The 21,280-nt window shown below is 49.2% G+C and overlaps 1 protein-coding gene across 4 annotated transcripts in view; it reads right to left on the bottom strand.

Annotated features, from left to right (window-relative positions):
- The window catches only part of NEDD4 (NEDD4 E3 ubiquitin protein ligase), a 1,922,401-nt gene that overhangs the window by 956,317 nt on the left and 944,804 nt on the right, over positions 1 to 21,280 (bottom strand). For all 4 annotated transcript variants that reach the window (XM_085644133.1, XM_085644134.1, XM_085644131.1 and 1 more), the window contains 2 exons: positions 3,735 to 3,846; positions 3,461 to 3,622 (listed from right to left, as the gene is read on the bottom strand). In XM_085644133.1, coding sequence (XP_085500259.1) covers positions 3,461 to 3,622; positions 3,735 to 3,846 — 274 coding nt within the window. The remainder of the gene's footprint in view (positions 1 to 3,460; positions 3,623 to 3,734; positions 3,847 to 21,280) is intronic.

Raw genomic sequence — 21,280 nt, 5'->3', positions numbered from 1 at the left:
CCTGGGGAGGAGCACATCAGGGGGAAGACAAGGAAACAGGTCATTACAATTTCTAGCACCATGATCCATAAGGGAGTGGCCCACTCCGAGTCCATTGCAATTTGCATCTGCGCCCAAGAAGATAAGACATGCCTGCACAACAATAATACACAACCAACACACAAAGAAACCCCATCCCACCCTACCCACAGACCCAACACACACCCCCCAAAACCCCCCCTCCCTCACAAATGCAAACCCCTCTCCCCTCCCCTCTCCCCCAACCCCCCCCACCCTGCCTCCCTGCTCGGCGGAACCAAAACCTCCCGACCCCAAACTAGCAGAGTGCCTATCGCCCACCCTTCCAAAAACGTACGAGCACCCTTCATTTAGAAAATGTGTTATATCACCAATAGCATTCACAGCCTAACATGTTTATGCTAAGTGCATCGGTAAGGGTCCAAAAACCTCCCAACATCGCCCACAGATGAGCAGGAGAGCAGACGAGGTTCGCGGGAATCAATCCAACAAAAAATTGTCCTGTGAAAGTCGGACCCAAGTTCACTAGAGCTTGGCACATATGTTGGGGAGAATTCCATCCGCACAGCCCTCCGTCCATCTGAAATCATTCCACCACCCAAAAGAGAAACATACAGACCAGTTATTTGGCACCATTCGTCACCTCAGTCAGGTTCTGCTGTGACGAGCCGCCTCCAGAAGCCTGGCGGTCACCATCACCCCGAGTTTGGTTGTGGTGGCGGCCCGCCGTACGCCACCCCTCCAGCCAGTCCCAGGTCTCTTTTGGGGTGGTGAGGAACCACGATTTTCCCTCCGATTCCACCCTCAGTTTGGCTGGAAACATCATTGCTTATTTCAAGTTCTTATCGCGGAGCACCTTCTTCACTTCCAGAAAGCTTCGTCATTGTTGTTGCACCTTGAGGGTGAAGTCCGGGAACAAAGTGATGCGGCTGTGCTGGAATTCCACTGGCGGGGCGGATCTGGCACACTGCAGGATAACATCCCTGTCGCGAAAATTGAAAATCCTGGCAAGGAGTGGTCGTGGAGGGGCCCCAGGCCACAGCCGGCCTCCAGGCACCCGGTGCGCCCGCACCACCGAGAAGAAATTGGAGAGTCCCCGTGGCTTGAGGTAAGTAGTGATCAAGTCTTCTACGAAAAGGTCAGCGGATGGCCCTTCCGCACGTTCCGGTACCCCAATTATACGTACGTTGTTGCGCCTGGAGCGCACTTCATAGTCATCTTGACTGTGCTTCCAGCTTTGCAGCGTGCGTTTGCAGATCCTCCACCTTTTTCTGCATCTCTGACATGTCTTCGACCAGGGAGGTCGCCTTGACTTCGACATCCTTTAGTCGCGAGTTCATTGAGCGCATATCCTCTCTGATAAGGGACACCTCGGTGGACACTGTGTCTATACGCGACTCCAAGGACGTGCGGACGGAGGTTATGGCTTCCAGAATATCCTGCAACGTTGGTTCCTTCTGTTTCCCACCAAGCTCCAATTTATCGGATGAAGCTACTCATCCTTTGGGGCTCACGCCGGGTCCTCCCTCTCATGCGTATTTGGTCAATTTGGCCTGGAGGGCGGCCATGGAGCTGCGGCCCCCCCGCCATGACGTATAAAAATCACTCAGCTCAGGCTTACGAGCGGTCAGATCGGAGTATGGCGAGCCGCGGTCAACAGCAGGGGTAGCCAATGTCCGTCTTCCTGTGCAATACCATCCGTCAATGGCCGAAGTGTGGCCTCCGTTATCGCCCTCCTTGGGCCCCCTAGACCCAAGGCGTGATCAAATGCTTGCCAAAGCCACCCCTTGTACATGTGTAATCTGTGCCCCTGAATCGGCGCTAGGGGAGGGAAGATCTGTCCCGCAAGGGGGCCCCCAGCAGTGATCTGTATGCGCTGTGCGACGACTTATGCGGCCAGACGATCTATGTGTCAGTGTGGTGTCTTCAGGCAGCCGCAGGGGGTCACCACATCGTCTGGCTAATAAGCCTGCCAACCAGTACGCCTTAGGTAAAGAAAAAAAAAAATACAGTTCAGAACTCCACTGGGTGTTGGTGCAGGGTCAAAGTTACAAGAGTGCAGCTGCAAGTCAATATGGGAAGCTCAGCAGCGCCACAGTCCCTGCCTCGTGCTATCCCCAATGCATTGGGCCTCGTGGAGTCCTCCCGGCAGGTCAAGCGGTCGCCCAACTCCTTTCTTCGCACTCGGCCGGCATAGGTTCTCCACACTACCCCAGCCTCTTCACCAGATCAATCGGCTGCGATGGGGGCCCACACCGGCGCATGCCGCCACTGCCGTACCTGCGTGGCCACCGGGTCGTTACCCTCTGCTTCGCTCCCTAAACGGCGCACTCCCAGCGCGTCGCAACTCACTGGATGTCGGCAGCCTCGGTCCAGGCCGCTCAGTCCTCACCAGTCGCGAAACTGATACAGCGTGCCTGCAGCGTGTCTCGGCCCACTGGTTAGCGGCTGCCTCGATCCAAGCCCCCCCCGCTTGTCTCGGTGGAGTGCCTCCCGCACTTCGCCCTGCAAGTCTGCCGTCCATTTCAACGATGCCGGGGGTGCGACACCGCCGACTACACACCCCTCCGGCTGGCCGCACGGCTGCTCCTCACTATCAATCAGGTCTGGTGGCGCAGAACGCGCCGCTGGCTCCCCGTAGCTCCCTCGAGGCCACCAAGGGCATCAATTCATTCCGCAACTCCTCCGACTGCAGATGAAAATATTGTGGCTCCAATTTAAGCACTTTTAACCGGATAAATTAACGGATTTTGTGCTCGGTCGGCAGAGCCGACAGACTAGGCTGCCATCTTGTCGCCCGGCTTGGCCACACCCCCAAGTCTCTTTTTTAATAATCACAATTCATGTTTTAGATTGTGGATTGGAGCTTTTCAATAAATGTTTGAAAATACATTACTGTATCTTTTCTTTGTGACACCTTGGGCATGCATGAGTGACAAGCAAAAGGGTAGCTCTGTTTCCACTATTTCCTTGGGAATATGAGAGTCATGTTCTAGGTTACTGACATCATCTATAACTCTGAAGGTTTAGGAATTTAGATGCAATACTGTGAGCTAGCCAAACAGACCAACAATTACTGATTATATGCTAAGACTCAGTCCTGGTATTATGAAGTTTTGTTGTTCTTTATACATAGTCCTACTAGATTTGTAGGAACCTTATAACAGTATGTAGTGCTGAAATCTAAGTTTAAGAAACATTAATTAAAATTATTTATTGATGTGATCACTCTGTGCCTCGTCCTCGTTTTGGAAGTCCTTTCACATGGAATTATTCAATACTACCCAAAATCTGCCATATAGAAAATCTACCTGCATAACATTATGGACTATAGACATGCACGGTCAAAACAGGTGACAGTATTATTTATTTTTAGGAAATTTGGATCTGTATTTGTGAAAACACATTGGGTGTCTGATAATAGCACAAAAAAGAACCTTACATTGAAAACATTCCCAGAAACTTCATTTCCAGAAACGTTAAGTCTCGAGTTCAATTCTTCTGCAAGATGAATCTGCGTATCAACATTGGTTTGCGGAGAGGGTGACCGAGGATTGTGGTTGCTGTACATGGTTGCCTCATCTTCTGTTATAATTTCCCAGCTCTACAAAAATACACAATAATCTTGATGTAATTTGATGCATAAATGCCAGAGAAAGCAAGAGCAGCAGAATCTTGCAAAACATTCCCAAATTATCAATGATTGGGTGTTTTACCTCCGGAGAATCCCTGCTTTCCGTGCTTTCAATTTCTTCTGAAATTTGCCTCCGAGTTGTAAATGCACGGTGAGCCTCCAAATCTGTGCTCCCACCTTCATCTCCATTGGTGCTGTCATAGTACCCCAAAAAAAAAATAGGAAGAAAGCAAAGGGACTGAATAAAGAGTCTGTTCTGGAAACACTGAAATACAGTACATAAGATTTGTCGAAATCCAGAAAAAGTGAAACTGAATTCTAAAAGCAGTATACGTTGAGGACTAGCAAGGCTGAGACCTCCATTATCTCTGCAAAGCAAACGCATTTCTTTGGAAAGCATAGGCCGTATTTATTTACAAAAATAAGAAACAATTAATGCTTTCAAATGTACAATGTTTAGATTAAAATCATCAGAATCACAAATAAGACATCTAAGATATTTAAAGACAAACAACCTCTTCAAATATAATAACTATTAGAAAGTAACGCAGAATCATGAAAAGAGAACTGAACAGAATTCCCAAAGTGGTTGTATGTCTAGCAAATGTTTTATGGTAAAAAACCCAAGGTAGCCTGCTGCTGTAAAGGCACTGTTGCAAGGAGGAATATCCCTGAACTGGCAGCGTATCCCAAATATGCTAAAAATAAAAGAAAGGAGGAAACCATACTTTTAAATCCTTGATTTGCCAAAGACTGGAGTAGATCCTAGGACATAAGGAAACTTCCTGATCATTAGTAATGCAACATGTCTTTCTCTTTTCTTTTTTGAGCATCCAAGATGTACCTAAAAAATCTGGTTTAACATAAACCCACCATAAAATGTCATTTTTTTCAGCGCTTCAGGATGTTAACGCATTCCCAACCTCAATGTGGTTGGGAAGGTGTTTACATCTACTGATCACCAATGACAAGATTATGGCTTCCCCCATGCCAATCATTTGCACTCGGGGGAGCACCCCACACCATGCAGGAGCAGTTTGAGTGGGTGAGGTGGCTGAGCCCTAAAAGTCACACAAACCAATCTGTATCACAAGTTGGTCCTTCTTGTGACGGGGAGCTATCCCCCTAGCCTAGTAGCATCTGCTTCTATGTTCTTGGATTGTGGGGGTTGACACTAACATTCTAGCAAAAATGCTTACTTATAATCCTTGGTTTCCATTATGAATATCTTAATAAAATTCATTAACTTTAATATCTCCAACTGTGTGAAGTTCCAGAATATAATACTCAAGTAGACATCCCAATCATTTTAGGCACTTAACTGCAAAAGTCAAATGATGCATTTTCATCACATTTCTGTGAAAGAAATATCTGGAATCTGTGTGGATCCACAAGATTCCTACCAATAAGCTTTCCCAGATAAAAACAGCACCCAACTTGTGTAGCTTGCCCAAGCACCTGTGAAAAGAAAGTTGCCAAAGCCCAATATAGGGACATTAAGATTTTGCCGCGTAAACTGACACGTTCTTGTGATGTGGACAGCTACCGTATTTGGGCCCAGGCTCATTTACATTACTAAATCTACAGGGATCCACAAAATGCCCACCTCTCAGCATTCCCACACTTCTACCGATACAAACAGTACCCCTCCTTGTCTGGTGGGCATGTGTAATTCAACAGGAACTGGTCAAAATGTAGACTGTATGAAGTCAATGTGGTGACAACGAGGGCTTCATGTGGTTAACAGTTTGGTCCATTCCAATGATATGCATCAGGTCTACCCACACATGAAAGACAGCATTTCAATTAGGAAAAATGTGGGAATGCAGGATGGTAAGACATTGCCTGGAAGTGTCAGAGTTTTCTGCCACATACAATTGGGAAAAATAGCCTTTTTTGACCCACACCTGGATGTTTACAGGGATTTCTGTAGAAGGAAACCTGTTGGGATCTACGCAAGCCACACCATCTTGGATTCCCTTTTGACTCTAGGTTCCAGAAATGCCCAGGGTTTGTAGGACTCCCTATTTGACAGCTAACCCGGAGACCCAAAAAGTGCAGCCACTATGCCAAATGAGAGGAAATTGAGATTTAGCATCTCTCTGCTGGTCCATGTAAAAAAGTTAAATAACTACACCCAAAATAATTCAAGATTTCCTCTTGCTTGTAATGAGGATGCTCTAGGCCCCAGGAGAGCAGAAAAACTGTTGGGGCACTAGATGGGAGGGGTGAGACCTGATGCCAGAACAAACATAACACATTTCCAGTCTTTAAAAAACATAAAAAGAAAAACAAACATACCTATCCCTGGCATCCAACAGGCTTTCCTCCCTGCATCCTCCGACGAGTGAAGCAGATTGAGGATAAACTCCCCAAACTGTTCCCACCCCACCAGTCAAGAAAGAGACTCTCTTAGCATCTACTTGGCATACGTCATTGAGTGCTACATCCCCACAAGCACAGCCACATCTGCTTGTCCCTTAGTAGAATTGCCCACATGCCTATCCAGCTATGGTTTGTTGTCTTCTTACTATCAAGCGATAATGCATTACACTATCAGTCTTTCTATGGACTGGTAAGTGGTTGAAAAACTTGTGGACATGGCTTCAAATTTTATCAAAAAACAGTTAGAAATTGTGTTACACCTTAGTTGTGTCAGCTTAGCAATGATTAGATTTATTGTGAGATTATTTGTAACTATTTTAATTCTTAAAAACTCAGAATAAGTTACAAAGTCCAACTCACAAGACAAAGTAGTATAAGGTATTTAAAAAAAATAGAGCAGGCCATCAACAATAAAAATAAACTACATAAAGTACATATGCTAAATAATTGGCTAGTCACACGAGAAAGGACATACCATTATCAAAGTGCCATAGATGGATTCTTCCTAAAAAAGCCTATAAAGTGCAACATGTCTGCTACCGAGGGCAGAGTCAAGCCCTACCTGTGGTCAAACTCCGTCCACTTCTGACCTCTCTTTGCTTTAACTGTGGTCTAATACAAACTCATAAGACCAGTGATAAAAAGCTTTTTAGAACCGGAGGGCCGCTGTCAATGTAGTGAACAAAAAGATACATTTGTTAAAACATTAAGTAGCCTCACAAGATCACACTGTCTGCCAATCAAACCAGTTATTTACCTTTGGTAACGATATATCTGTAAGAGACATATATAAGTTATAGACTCCTTACCTTAGAATGACCAATGGCATCGTGATTACATTGCGGTATCTACTTAGATGCTGCCCTCACGCGCTGACGTCAGTTCTTTACAAGACATTCCACGCCAGAGCACAGAGCCATGCAAGACACTGACCACTGGTGCGCAAAACTAGTGCCCTTAAAGGGAGTCCCTTACCCTAGAAGTCAATTCGCAGAACGGAGAGGATGGGTAGGGCGGTAAGGAATCTATAACTATTATATGTCTCTTACAGATATATCATTACCGAAGGTAAGTAACTTGTTCATCTGAAAGAGACTATTAGTTATAGATTCCTTACCTTAGAATTGATACCCCAGCAATACCAACCTGGAGGTGGGTCTGCAAACTAAGTTCACACCAGAAAGTCTGGGAGAACTGAAAGACAAAAGAAGCAGTCTCTCCGGACTTGGCTGTCCAGGCAGAAGTGTTTCGTGAACGTGTGTGGGGATGCCCACATGGCTGCCTGACAGATGTCACCGAGGGGGACACAACATCCCAAAGCTGTAGTGGCTGCCGTCGGCCTGGTGGAATGGGCACGCAGTCCAACAAGAGGTTCCTTCGTTGCCAAGGAATAACACATTTTGATGCAAAGAACGACCCACCGAGAGATGGTCCATTTTTGCACTGCCCGACCTTTCTTGGCACCCACATAGCCAACAAAGAGCTGGTCATCCACCCAGAAGTGTTAGAAAGATAGCGCATGTTTTGGATCCAGGCGGTGGAGCCTCTCCTCCTCCTTTAAAGGATGCGTGGGCGGGAAGAAGGTGGACAAAGTGATGGTATGTCCAATGTGGAAAGAGGTACCTACTTTGGGGAGGAAAGAAGGTCGAGTTCTAAGGACAACCTTGTCCGGATGAACAGCGAGGAAAGGAGCCTTAGAAGACAGAGCCTGAAGCTCACTCACCCTGCGAGCACAGGAGATGGCAATCAGAAAAGCAGTTTTTAAAGTTAAGAGTCTGAGAGGACAATTATGTAGCGGCTCGAAAGGAGCGCACATAAGGTAAGTCAGAACAAGGTTCAAGTCCCACTGGGGCATTACGAAAGGAATAGGAGGAAAGAGATGAGTAATGTTATGTTATGTTAGAGTAGATTTATAGAGCGCACGGCTACTCAAAGAGTGTCCCAGCGCTAAGACAGAAAGAAGGAAAACAGATGCAGGAGGAAGAAGAGAGAGAAAAAGAAACCCAAAGAAGAGAAAGACGGATTATATTGTTTGTTGAAACAACCAGGTTTTAAGTTGTTTCCTGAAAGCAAGCAGGTTGGTGACTTGCCTAAGTGGAAGAGGCAGCTTATTCCAAAGTCCAGACACTTGCACATGAAAAGAGCGACCGCCTTTGCGGGCTCTGAGATACTTAGGGGTGACCATAAGATGTTGATGAGCAGATCTAAGAGATCTACGAGGTACGTAAAAAGATACTCTTCTGCATATGTACTTTGCTCCCATAGCATGCAGGGCGTTGAAAGCCAGGACCAGAGCTTTGAAGCGAATTCTACTGCGGACATGTAACCAATGCAGATTTTTAAGATGGTGGGAGATCCGCTCTCTGAGCCCAAGACTCAGAACAGCCCTGGCTGCCGCGTTCTGCACCACCTGCAATCTGTTGAGTAAGAACTCCGGGAGGCCCAGATAGAGGACATTGGCATAGTCCAATCTGAAGATGATAAGGGCCTGAATGACTGTTTTTCTATGCGAGGTCTGTAGTAGAAATAAAAACCTCTGGAGCATCTTCAGGAGACCGAAACAGGTCCCGGTTGCCGACTGAACCTGGGTTACCATACAGAGGGCGTCATCCATTTTTACTCATAGGTTCTTTACAGTCCTGACTGCAGCCTGGAGAGGAGACGTGTCTTGTGGCCACCATTGTTTCCAGGCGTCCAACGGGGGGCAGCCGAAGAAAATGATTTCGGACTTGTCTGTGTTGCATTTCAGATGGTTATGATTGAACCAGGCAAAAGTTTATTTCAGGCATTTGTTGATTTTCTCCCCGTTGAACTCCTCTCCCTTCCTACAGGTGAACAGCAGTTGAGTGTCATCAGCATACGATATTATTGTGACCTCGTTCTCTTCAGCCAGGGTAGCCAAGGGGGCCATGTACAGATTGAAGAGTACAGGGCTCAGAATAGAGCCCAGTGGCACACCCACCATCAGAGGTGGCATACTGGCCAAAAAAAGGAGGTGACCAGACCTCTCGATTTCTATCCTCTAAAAAGGAGGCGAACCACTTCAACACCGTGCCCTCGAAGCCACACTCCCTCAACCTATGAAGGAGGTGGCCGTGGGGCACGGTGTCAAAAGCCGCAGAGAGGTCTAAGAGGACCAGGACCGCTTTGCCGCCTGCATCCAAGGTCTCTTTGATGGATTCAGATACCTCCAGCAGTGCCGTCTCTGTACTGATTCTGCCTGAGTGAAACAGGTTGTTAACCTCTGCAAAATTGCTGATCACTGTATGAACGTATTTTTCAACTGTTTTTGCAAAGAAAGGCAAAAGAGAAATGGGTCTATAGTTAGTTAAGACCGTGGCGTCAGCCGTAGGTTTCTTTAATAAAGGAATTATTTTCGCACTCTTCCAGCATACTGGGACCTGGCCATGCCCTTAAGCAATCTATTTACATTGGTGGATTTGAAAAGAGAAGGCTGATCAGGAAACCGAAGAAAGACAAATAGCCGCTAGATGGCCCTTAAGTGTGCCCAGAGCCGAGCACTGCTGGGCCAAAGAAAGGAGGAACAAAAGAACCTCAGAAAGAGGAGCAGAAAGGGGATCCACAGCTTTTACTGTGCACCATCCCATCCCATCCCGGTGTCCGCGGCAGGGTAGGTCGAACGCTAAATAGCGTTATACATGCAGGACCCAATCGGTGTCCTCTTAATACCGCCGGCTACTGTTGCAAACAGAAATTGCGGACAGTATAGGTCTACCACCAGAGTACGGGGTATGTAGATGCCACTTACCTTGTAGTGTAGATAGTATCACTTTGATCCTGAAGAAGTGTCCTGATCACAATGACTTAAGAGACACGAAACATGTCGATCATTTGAGAGTTGGGCATACACCACTAGATACATCACGACTAGTTCTTTGCCCCTCTCTCCTTCTTTTAATTTAGGCAGTTTACCTTCGGAATAAATATTGGTTAGGACTAACTGACCTATTTTAACTCACATATTTTGCTACATCTACACACACTAGGCCCCTCACCCCCACTGTCAGGAACAAAAGATCCCCGATAAAGAGCCCCGGCTCCGGGTGCCCGTCAGGTACTGCAGCGCCGACCTGACGAGGGCAGGCTCAAATGAATAAGCATGACACCTAGCTTGCCGGGTGTGTGAGAGCCCTAGTTCCAACAAGGAGAATTCCCTCTCCTTCACAATAGTGGTCCTCCAGTGACCGAACTGTCTCTATAGGTTCCAACCCTCCTAACATACTATCACAGAGGAACTCCGTACCTACTTTGTACACAGCTTGCTGGGGCATGTACGCTGGACCTCGGTAAACTAGCCCCCAGTCCCTCCTTTGTCTAACATAAGAGCTCGGGATACCAGACTCTTCGTGCCCAATCCGTAGCCACAAGGATGACTTGGGCCCTGTCGCACTTATTCTTCTTCAGCACTCTGGGCAGAAGTGGTATAGGCGGAAAGGTGGACAGAAGAATGCAACTCCACTTGTGATGAAAAGCGTAGCAGAGCGAGTGCCGCCTTGGAAATCCCAAATTTCAGAACTGCTGACATTGCGCGTTCTCTTCGATGGTGAATAGATCTAACCAAGGCTTTCCCCACTGCTGAAAGAGACCTTGCACCACCTCCGAGTGAAGACACCATTTGTGATCCATCATGCACCTGGGGCTGAGTTCGTCCACCCTGGCGTTCAGAGAACCTGCCAGGTGATGAACCACCAGAGATATGCCCTGATGTTCCAGCCATGTCCAAAGGCGGAGAGCCTCTTGACAGAGGGTCCGCGACCCCACCCGCCCTGTTTGTTGCAGTACCACATGGCGGTGGTGATGTCCATGAACACCTGCACTACTCTTTCCCGGACGGAGGGAAGGAATACCTTAAGTGCAAGACGAATCACCCAGAGCTCCAGAAGGTTGATGTGGAGCCCGGACTCTGCCGGAGACCAGAGGCCTCTGACCGCCGCCTCTCCCATGTGGCTGCCCCACCCCAGAAGTGATGCATCTGCCACCACTGTGAACTCTGGTAGGGGAAGGGAGAGGGATCAGCCAGTGACCCAATCATGGTCCGTTACCCTCCACTGTAATTGGTGTGCCGTGACCTTCGAGATCTGGACGCAATCGGAAAGATTCCCTTGATGTTGTGCCCACTGGAACTTCAGGTCTCACTGCAAAGCCCGCATATGCCACCTGACCGAAAACCGGGATAGAGGCTGAAACATCGGTATCAAAGCCTGAAAATCCCGGACTCGCTGCTCGGGAGGATAGGCCGAAAATGTGCTGTGTCCAAAACCGCCGATGAAAAGGAGGGAATCAGGTGTGACTTCGGCACATTGATATTGAACCCCAGCGAATGCAGGAGGCCCGCCGTAGTCTGGAGGTGGAAAACGACAGCCTAGGGCGAGCCCACCTGCAACAGCCAGTGGTCGAGATAGGGGGAAGACTGGAACCCCTGATCTGCGCAGATGAGCTGCGACCACCGTCATCACTTTTGTGAACACCCGAGGGGTGCTGGTAAGGCCAAAGGGGAGCACAGTGAACTGAAAGTGCTTGTGGCCTACCGTGAACCGTAGGTAACACCTGTGGGCCGGCAGGATGGGGATATGGAAATAGGCGTTCTGCAAGTCCAAAGCCACCATCCAGTCTCGAGGGCAGACAAGACATGAGCCAATGTCAACATTTTTAACTTCTCCTTCCGGAGGAAGCGGTTGACGTTCCTAAGTTTCAAGATAGGACGCAGGCCTTTGTCCTTCTTAGACACCAGAAAGTAGTGGTAATAACAGCCACTACCTGCTTCTGGGGCAGGAACTCGCTCAATAGGCCCAGTGGCCAAGAGAGTCGTAACTTCCTGATGGAGAAGGGCCAAGTGATCCTCTGACATGCAATGGAATTGTGGTGGCATGGTTGGAGGGGTAGTCTTGAAGGGGAGGGAGTAGCCCCTTCGGCCTATCTGCAAAACCCACCTGTTCGATGTGATGGTCTGCCAGTGGGGGAGGTGATAGCGGATCCTGCCGCCCACTGGCAACTGGTGGCCCTGAAAGGACAGACTAGGACGGTTTGGTGGCAGAGGCTGAACAGTTTGCGCCGGACTGTGGCTCTAGGCGGAATGTGGAGGGCCCCCCTTTCGTAGCAACGAAAGGGGCAAAAAGCAGACTGCGCGGGCGAGAGATGGTAGCGAGGCCCAGGGATCTGGCCATAGCCTTGGAATCCTTAAAGAGCTCTAGCGCATTGTCTGCTTTGTCGCCAAACAAGCGACGGCCATCAAAGGGCATGTCCAAAAGAGTCAATTGGACATCACCCGAAAAGCCAGTGGACCTCAGCCAGGCGTAGTGTCACAGGGCTACTGACCTTGAAATTGTTCTGACTAGGAAGTCTGTGGTATCAAGCCCACACCTAATGGTAAACTTAGCTGCATCTCTGCCCTCAGTGACTGCACGGGAAAGAGTGGCCCGGGCCTCCTCCAGACACTGTGACAGCACCTGCGCAACCGTATCACACACCGAGTGGGAATAACGGCCCAAAAGACATGCGGTGTTCACCGACTGCAGTCCCAAGATGGCAGAAGAAAACATCTTCTTCCCAAGATGATCCAGCTTTTTGGATTACCTATCTGGGGGAGCAGTAGGAAATGCTCCTGTAAATGTAGAGTCTTGGACCACCAAGCTCTCAGGGGTAGGGTGTTGAGAGACGAAAAGTCGGGTCGCCCGGGTCGGGCGGTGGCGTTGGGCAATCATACTATCCACAGGATCCCTGTGCTGGGCTTGGGCCAGGTGCCCAGAAGGATGTCAGTAAGGGCCTCATTGAACAGCAGCGGGGGCTCCGAAGAGGCCGCTGCCGGTTGAAGCGCCTTGTCAGGAGGTTGGTCTTGACCGCCACCATAGGAAGCTCAACGTTCAAGGCATCAGCTGCCCTACGCAACACCACTGAGTATGAGGCTCCCTCCTCCGTAGCCACGGTAGGGGGAGAAAGCATACCAGGGTCTGGTGAGGTATCCAGACCACTGGCATCACCCAACTCCTCTATCCAGTCTTGTTCACTCAACTGGTCAGTTAAAGAGTCACCAGACCCCTCCCAGTTCCCCTCATCCTCTTCTGGCTGCCACTCAGGGTGAAAAGGAACACCAGGATAGAACAATGGTATAAAAGTACCGCTTGGCGCCAGTCCAGCTCCGTGTCCAGGTCAGGATGGAGGCCGGGGTCGATGCCGGCTGGGAACACAACCAGCGTCGGAGGAGGTGGTGTCGTCAGTGGATTCGACGCCGGAGGAGGTGTCGTAAGGTCGACCCCCGCCGATCTGGATCCAGGCCGGGGCCGGGGTCGAAGCCGCCAGGTTCGAAGGCCTAGAAACCCCAGCGGAGTCTGCGGGGCCCGAAGGCGAGCCGGCGGAGTCGGGCTGCCCAAAGATCGAATGAAGGGCTTCGTAAAAACTACGAAGTTGGGCACGGTTCGCCCCGGCTCCTGGGAAGGGAGGGAGGCTCGGAGTCGACCCAACAGGTTCTGGGGGTGGAGCTAGACGACTACCTTCCGTAACCCACATCGCGTCGGCCAACAGACTGGGAGAATGTGAAGAGCGACGATGCTTCTTCACCTTCTTTTTGTGCTTTGACTTACCCGAAGACGAAGACTTCGACAATAAGTGGTGGTGATGGCTCCGCGACCGGTTCCGCGACCTCACTCTTGACCAGGACCTCAAGCGACGCGGAGCTGACTGCCAGGCCTCGAGAAGCTTTCGGGACCGCTCCCGCAAAGACTTCGGATTCATGGCCCAGCTGTCGGAGCACAACTTCGGGTCGTGGTCATGCTCCAAACACCAAAGGCACATGAGGTGCAGGTCCGTAACCAACATCAATTTCGACAGAAGTCGCAAGCCCTTGAAAAGAAGTCGACAAAAGTCGAAAAAGAGTAGTCAAAAAGTGACTAGAGGTACTGTTCTCTACGGATCTGCGCTGGCTGGCGTGGAAAAAGAAAGAACTGATGTCTGCGTACGAGGGAGGCGTCCAACGAGATACCGCAACTTCACCCTGGCGATCACGACGGCCACGACGAACGCGGAGTCAACCGACGCCATCTACCAATGTGCATGGGTACTGCTACGAAAAAATCTCTCCGCATCCAGTCTGATGCCTGGGGGTAATTCTAAGGTAAGGAATCTATAACTAATTGTCTCTTTCAAGTAGTGGATTCCATCTTACTTTCACACTGCCAGGAAGGTGGCAGGTTTTGGCAAGTGTGGCCTGGCTGGTCACACCTATAGCCAAAGACAGTCGGCATTTCACCTTACCTCACTGCGAATAAAATGAGGATGTAATACGATCAAGGCAAGACAAAAGTGTGGTTGGTCACTCAAACCATAGTTGGGAAAAGTCTGCCTTTCCATAGTAACCCCTGCTGTTGCCTAGTATGAACCTCACAAGAAACGGGACGCTGAAGCTCAAGTAGGAGCTCAAATTATCGAAGCGTGCTTCATGAATTTCAGAAAACAAGCTGTTGACTGGCTGCAATCACCTTTCAAACACATTTCCACGGACACCTTGCAGGAGCGGATTTTCAATATCCTGAAGAGAGACTCAAGCCAAAAGTTTCTCAATGGCAACAATTTGGGACAAATGCAAACAATGTGTAGGTGAGACTTTGCAGGGGCAGTACAAAGCCTACATGTTCGCTCAGCATTGCTCCTAATTCTTCCATACCAGTAAGCTCTGAGGTGAATCAATCCCAGCCTGAATCTCATCAGCTGTCTCTTTTTTTTACAAATGCCATTGTGTGTGTTAGATATTATTGTATGATGGGTGGATTATAGAGGGGTATAACCAAGTTGGCATGAGATTTTATGTTATGGGTCCTCAAGATCCTTGCAGGCAGAAAGCAATTTGTCCTGTTTTATTTTTATTTTTTTTATCAACAATTTGGATGTTCAATCAATCAATCAATCATAGCATTTGTAAAGCGCACTACTTACCTGTGAGGGTCTCAAGGCGCTGGGGGGTGGGGAAAGCTGCTACTGCTTGAAAAGCCAGGTCTTGAGGAGTCTTCTGAAGGTCAGTAGGTCTTGGGTCTGCCGTAGGTGGATGGGGAGGGTGTTCCAGGTCTTGGCGGCGAGGTGGGAGAACGATCTGCCACCGAAGGTGGCTCTACGGATGCGGGGGACTGTGGCGAGGTCGGCGGTGCAGAGCTGGCGGGTGGGGGTGTAGAAGCTGAGTCGTCTGTTGAGGTACGCTGGTCCGGTGTTATGGAGTGCCTTGTGTGCGTGGGTGAGGAGCTTGAAGCTTATCCTCTTGTTGACGGGGAGCCAGTGCAGGTCTCTCAGGTGGGGTGTGATGTGGCTGCGGCAAGGGATGCCAAGGATCAGGCGTGCAGAGGAGTTCTGGATGCGTTGAAGCCGTTTCAGGAGTTTGGCCGAGGCTCCCGCGTAGAGGGCGTTTCCGTAGTCCAACCTGCTGCTGACGAGGGCCTGGGTGACCGTTCTCCTCGTTTCGGTGAGGATCCACTTGTAGATCTTGCGGAGCACGCGGAGGGTGTTGAAGCAGGAGGAAGAGACGGCGTTGGCCTGCTTAGTCATGGAGATGGTGGAGTCAAGGATGACCCCTAGGTTGTGTGCGTGGTCGGTGGGTGTTGGAGCTGTTCCCAGTGCGGTCGGCCACCAGGAGTCGTTCCAGACGGAAGGGGTGGATACGAGGATGAGGACCTCAGTCTTGTCCAAGTTCAGCTTCAGTCGGCTGTTCCTCATCCATTCGGCGACGGCCTTCATTCCTTCGTGGAGGTTGGTTTTGGCGGTGTGGGGGTCCTTGGTGAGGGAAGAGGATCAGCTGGGTGTCATCGGCGTAGGAGATGATGTTGAGGTCGTGCAGTTGGGCGATGTGGGCGAGCGGTGTCATGTAGATGTTGAACAGCGTTGAGCTGAGGGATGAGTCCTGGGGTACGCCGCAGATGATCTCGGTGGCTTCGGAGCGGAAGGGGGGGGGGGGGGGGGGTAGGTGGACGCTCTCTGTTCGGCCGGAGAGGAAGGAGGTGGTCAAGTCCAGGGCCTTCTCTTGGATCCCGGCGTCAAGGATGCGTGTTCGCAGTGTGTGGTGGCAGACTGCGTCGAAGGCGGCTGACAGGATGAGGGCCGCGGTTTCTCCGTTGTCTAGCAGGGTCCTGATGTCATCGGTGGCGGCGATGAGGGCAGTTTCGGTGCTGTAGTTGCTGCGGAACCCGGACTGGGACGGGACCAGGATGCTGTTCTCCTCAAGGTAGCGGGTCAGTTGTTTGTTGACAGTTTTCTCGATGACCTTCGCCGAGAACGGGAGCAGGGAGATGGGCCGGAAGTTCTTGAGGTCCTTGGGGTCCGCCTTGGGTTTCTTGAGTAAAGCGTTGATCTCAGCAGGCTTCCAGCTCTCCGGGAAGGTCGCCGTCTCAAAGGAGATATTGATGGCTTTCTGGAGGCGGTGCTGGCTTTGTTGAAGATGTGGTGTGGGCAAGGGTCTGACGGAGATCCGGAGTGGATGGTGTTCATGATCTTGATGGTGTCGTCGTCGTTGATGTTGGCCCAGGAGAGCAGGCGGTTGGTGCGGAAAGGGGTCGTGGGGGTGGAGGTCTCAGTCATTGTCGGGGCGGTCGTGGCGTTGAAGCTGTCATGGATGTCTGCGATCTTGCGATGGAAGAAGGTGGCCAGTGAGTCGCACAGGTCTTGCGAAGGTGGGATGTCGTTGGTGTTGGAGAGTTCCTTCACGATGTTGAAGAGCTCTTTGCTGTTGTGTGCGTTGTTGTCTAGGCGGTCTTTGAAGGAGGCCCTTTTGGCAGATCTGATGAGGTGATGGTGTCTACGGGTGGCGTTCTTGTGGGCTGCGTAGCTGTCCGGTGTTCGTTCACGGAGCCAGTTCTTCTCCAGCTTTCGGCAGGTTTGCTTGGAGGCCTGGAGGTCTTCAGTGAACCAGCTGGCTTTCTTGCTGGTGTGACTGTTGGAGGGTTTCTTGAACGGGGCGAAGGTGTTATTTTGCATGACAGTTCAGTCACCCAAATCTCTTCAGTATCTAGTTCTCACTTGCCCACAGAGTGATTGCGGGGAACTTTTAAGAGTTTGCTTGTGGGGGCCTTGTTCCTCAAACCACACTCCCAGATGCTTAAAGAAGGTTACTTTATTTGTGCCATGTCAATATGCCAGGCTCCTGTAGTCTTCACTAGATGACCGAAGGAAATGAGCTTGGTTTTGGTGCTATTTATCTAGATCCAGTTTACATTGAAGTATTACTAGGGGGACCTTTGCACCACAACTGCTATGTGGTGTAAGTGCATTGTCCGCATACTGCCTGACCTCCAGGGGGCATCCTGCTAAATTTGGGGGCACTCCCTAGCGGACACAAAGGCACTCTTCCATACAGGCCAGGTAAAGATTGAAAAGCAGGGAGAATAATATACAGCCCGTTTCAGTTCTTTGTTCTTAAAAAGGTTATCCATTTCGATATTAGTTTCACCTTGACCCAGGTTGATATTACCAGCTAGCAGAGGGTGTAGAGTGTTTCATTTGGTTAATTTAGCCCATAAAACCCCTCTATTAATATTATCAAATGCTGTGGTGAAATCAATGAAGGCAGCATGTCGCAGTCAGTTATTTTTGGAGAAAGTTTGATCTACCAGAATGGCCAAGTATATACACCTTTTCTAAAACCCTGTTTGAAAATATAGGATAAACTGGTTCTCATTGCTTCAGATCTTTTAGCAGCAACTTTGCATTCAACATCCAGAAGGGCAATTTGTGGTAATCTCTGGGGAGTTTTGGGATCCTTTTTGTGAGTTGGAACAAGCAGAGATTCCCTTCAGCTGTCTGGAATGGAATTTGTCTGAAAGCAATGGTTGTAAAGCAGAGGCAGCAGTGAGGCACAATGGTTTGGGCTTGTTTAAAAACAATGCCGGGATCCCACTATGGCATTGAGCGCCTTTACCACATTTGATTTAAGAACACATTCGACTTTATGACTAGTGGTAAATTGACCTACAGCACAGTCATGGTCTTGGTGAGTGTAGGAAAGTGCTCTTTTTGACATGGTCGTCCCCACTTTTTGCCCCAGTAATGATGCAGGTAAATGTTTTATTGTAACCCAACTGGCAAGGACTTTAGCAACCCTGTAAGTCCATAGTAAATGGTACATCTGGTACCCAGGGCATGGATACTAAAGAGAGTCCCTATGGGCTGCACCATGTATTGTGCCACCCAAGGGGACCCACATAGAAACTGCATGCAGCCTGCCATTGAAGGATGCATGAAAAGGTGCAAACTGTTTTCAAAACACAACATGACACACTCCCTGTGTGCCAGGCCCATGAACACTGCATATACTATATGTAAGTCAACTCTACAGCAGGCCTTAGAGCCCTAAGACAAGGTGCATTATATTATATGAGAGGACATATCTGTAAGAGCCGATACGCCATTGTGATGTCTGGTTCCATTGCCATGACATTACAAGTGATCAGGAAGCCATCTGAAACATATGTACTGGGCACTAGTTTTCACGAGTTAGCCAGCTACATAATGGCTTCACTGAAAATGTTTTTGTTTTTTTTAATACTTTATTTATACATTTTTCCATATACATACAATATGAAGACAAGCGGTCACTGTCACAGTTCACATTATCAGGTAATGCGTAAGCAAGGAAAAACAGTCCAGTCATGCATTATGATGTCAAAGAGTCCCGTCCGACAAAAAAAAAAAAGAAACAGAAAAAAGTCCCATACGTATGGCCAGATCACAATATGAGAAATGCGCTCCTACGTGTAGACCTCCCCGGTTACCGCTCATGTATTATAGACACAAAAGCATGAGTATTGCAAATAGCTCGACATCACAAAAACATATATTGTATCATACATTGAACCGTTTGAAAGTTGAAGGAACGTTTAGCCCACCCCAGTCGGAACTATGCCTTGTTGCAGTTGCGTGTCCTGTGGTTGCCGATGTGTCTCAATGTATGTTCTAAATGGCCCCCAGATGTCTCTGGGGCGGGAAGAGTAAGGTAGAGTGGTGGCGTATATTTCCCTATTTGTGTTGCATGATGCCAGACTATTCATCCAGCACTTCAATGTAGGAACTGATCTGCGGCCCCAATGAATAGCCACTTCACGTTTGGCCAATAAGAGACCTAGGGCCGCAAATGTTCTCACCTTTTTGGGAAAATTAACCACATAGCCCAGTAGGGCCACCTCTGGGATGGGGACTAGGGGCAGGTAGAGAAAATAATGGCGTTTCGTATCAAACAACCTTGTCTGACTTAATAAATCCACACTGATGGCAGTGTTGGATTTGTTATGACAGAGAGGTGAGGTAACGTACTAAGGTCTGTGCACTTCGTGACGTGAGTCTGCCTCCCTGTTCACAGTCAATCTCACAGTAAGGAGGAAGACGCCGAACGCAGCTGACCGCTGCCCGCGGCTCCTGGCTGAACCATGGCTCCTGGCTTTTGGCTGAGCCATGGCTCCTGGTTTTCCGGCATGTAGCCATAGTCTGCTGTGCCTTCTGCCCTCCAATCAGCGGGGGTCTCTGCACAACTTTTGGGAGCCGCGAGCAGCTTCGGGAAGCCGGGTGCCAATTGCAAGTGTGGCTGCGGCTGCTGGCGGCGTATTATATCTATTGCTGCCATTTAACCGCCGCTCCAGCAACAGCATAGACGGGGGAACAGCCTTGAAAGGCAGACGGCACGCGGCAAGTGGCATACCACAATTAGCGAAAGTAGTGACTGAGGTAGCAGTGACTCTGTGTACTCTGTGTGCCCCGTGAGCCCTGCTCACCTTCTTTTTATCTGCTCCCTGCTCCCGCTTCTACGTTACTTGGCTTGAAACAACCTTTCCATTGGTGCACATGGACTACTAATTAAATTAACCTTGCGAGTAAAGTATGGAGTAAAGTATGGAGAATTGGACTTGAATTCCGGCCCCCGGGTTTTTACGGTGACATGGCACAGCAGCAGCAGAGGAGCAGAGCACTGCAGAAGTCCTGCAGCTACACAGCGGGGCCCCCGTGACACAGAAGACGGAGGCATTTTGGGAAGGTCACGTTGACCTAACAGTCCCTGGGAGCCCCGCGAACCACCTACTGTGCGCAAAGGACCGCTGGGAAAGGTGAGCGCAGCCGCCATTAGAGGCAGCCGCTGAGTGCGTGCCCAGTGAGCCTGTCAAAACGGCCCAACTAGGTTGGGTGCGGCCAACGGGTCACCAGTGTGCCCTGCTCACAGCCTATCTACGCCCATCTACGCTTACCTAGTAATTACTCAATCTCCCTAGCTCACGATCCTATTTCGTCAAATGAATCAACCAATATATCACTCCACACATCTATATTGCCTCAAAATGTCATAAAGGATTCCAGTCACCAGGTCAATGTCAGCAGTTGACGCCAATGAAGGCGCAGCCCCAGCAGGGCCACTAATGATCCCAGCATAACACGCATAAATGTTCAGAATCCAGGCCAGCTTTCGGGGGCCCTTAAGAGACAGAATAACCAAAAAATTGCCAACACTGGCTTGATAACTAAATACTTGTTTTCAAAACCCTCAAATGGTGTTTCAGCCAATGGTAGGGCAGACCACCTAAGAAACAACTCAAGTATAAAGGAAGACTTCTTCCCCTCCACAACAAACTCCCAGGGCCTCTGCCCTACGAAGACAAAACGCTGCTCTTTTTCTTGCCCAAATACGGACACTGTTAACAGTCTTACCCAACTGCCCTTGGAGCCAGATTCTGTCCCTAATGCCAACACAAGCTCTGCTACAATGGACTTTCACTCATCATCTCTTATTGACAGTTCTAAATCAGCCCCACGTGTGCCAAGAAGACCTATAATAATTGAGGCACAAATACACCAATCTCAGTCACCCATTCGGCAGCATCCTTCCTTGATTGTTGCCACAGGTTCCCCCGTTGCCCCCCGTTGCTTTAAAAAAACAAGATTTGGGAGAACTTTCAGCATCATTTTTACAGCAACTTGAAACCAAAATTTAGCAAACCCTGGAGTCCACTCCACAGCTGTATAGACTATCTAGTGAAACAAATCCCATCACAGCACCTCTCAAAACATAGAAAACCCAAGTTTCATGGCTGCTTCCGAATCGCCAAAACTCATCAATCCACAACACATAACGGCCAAAGCTTTACTTTGGCAATCCTCCAAGATGGATTTGCAAATGGATCTCTTGCAGGCAATAGCTCTGTGTTTGGCAGATTTGAAAGGAAAAATGGACCATATCACAAACTTGATCTTTACTTCACAAACAACCTGCTC

The sequence above is a fragment of the Triturus cristatus genome, chromosome 3_1 (assembly GCF_964204655.1).
Source record: "Triturus cristatus chromosome 3_1, aTriCri1.1, whole genome shotgun sequence".
Taxonomy (NCBI): domain Eukaryota; kingdom Metazoa; phylum Chordata; class Amphibia; order Caudata; family Salamandridae; genus Triturus; species Triturus cristatus.
Note: the sequence above shows the minus strand (reverse complement) of the source record. Positions and strands in the feature narration are given on the sequence as shown.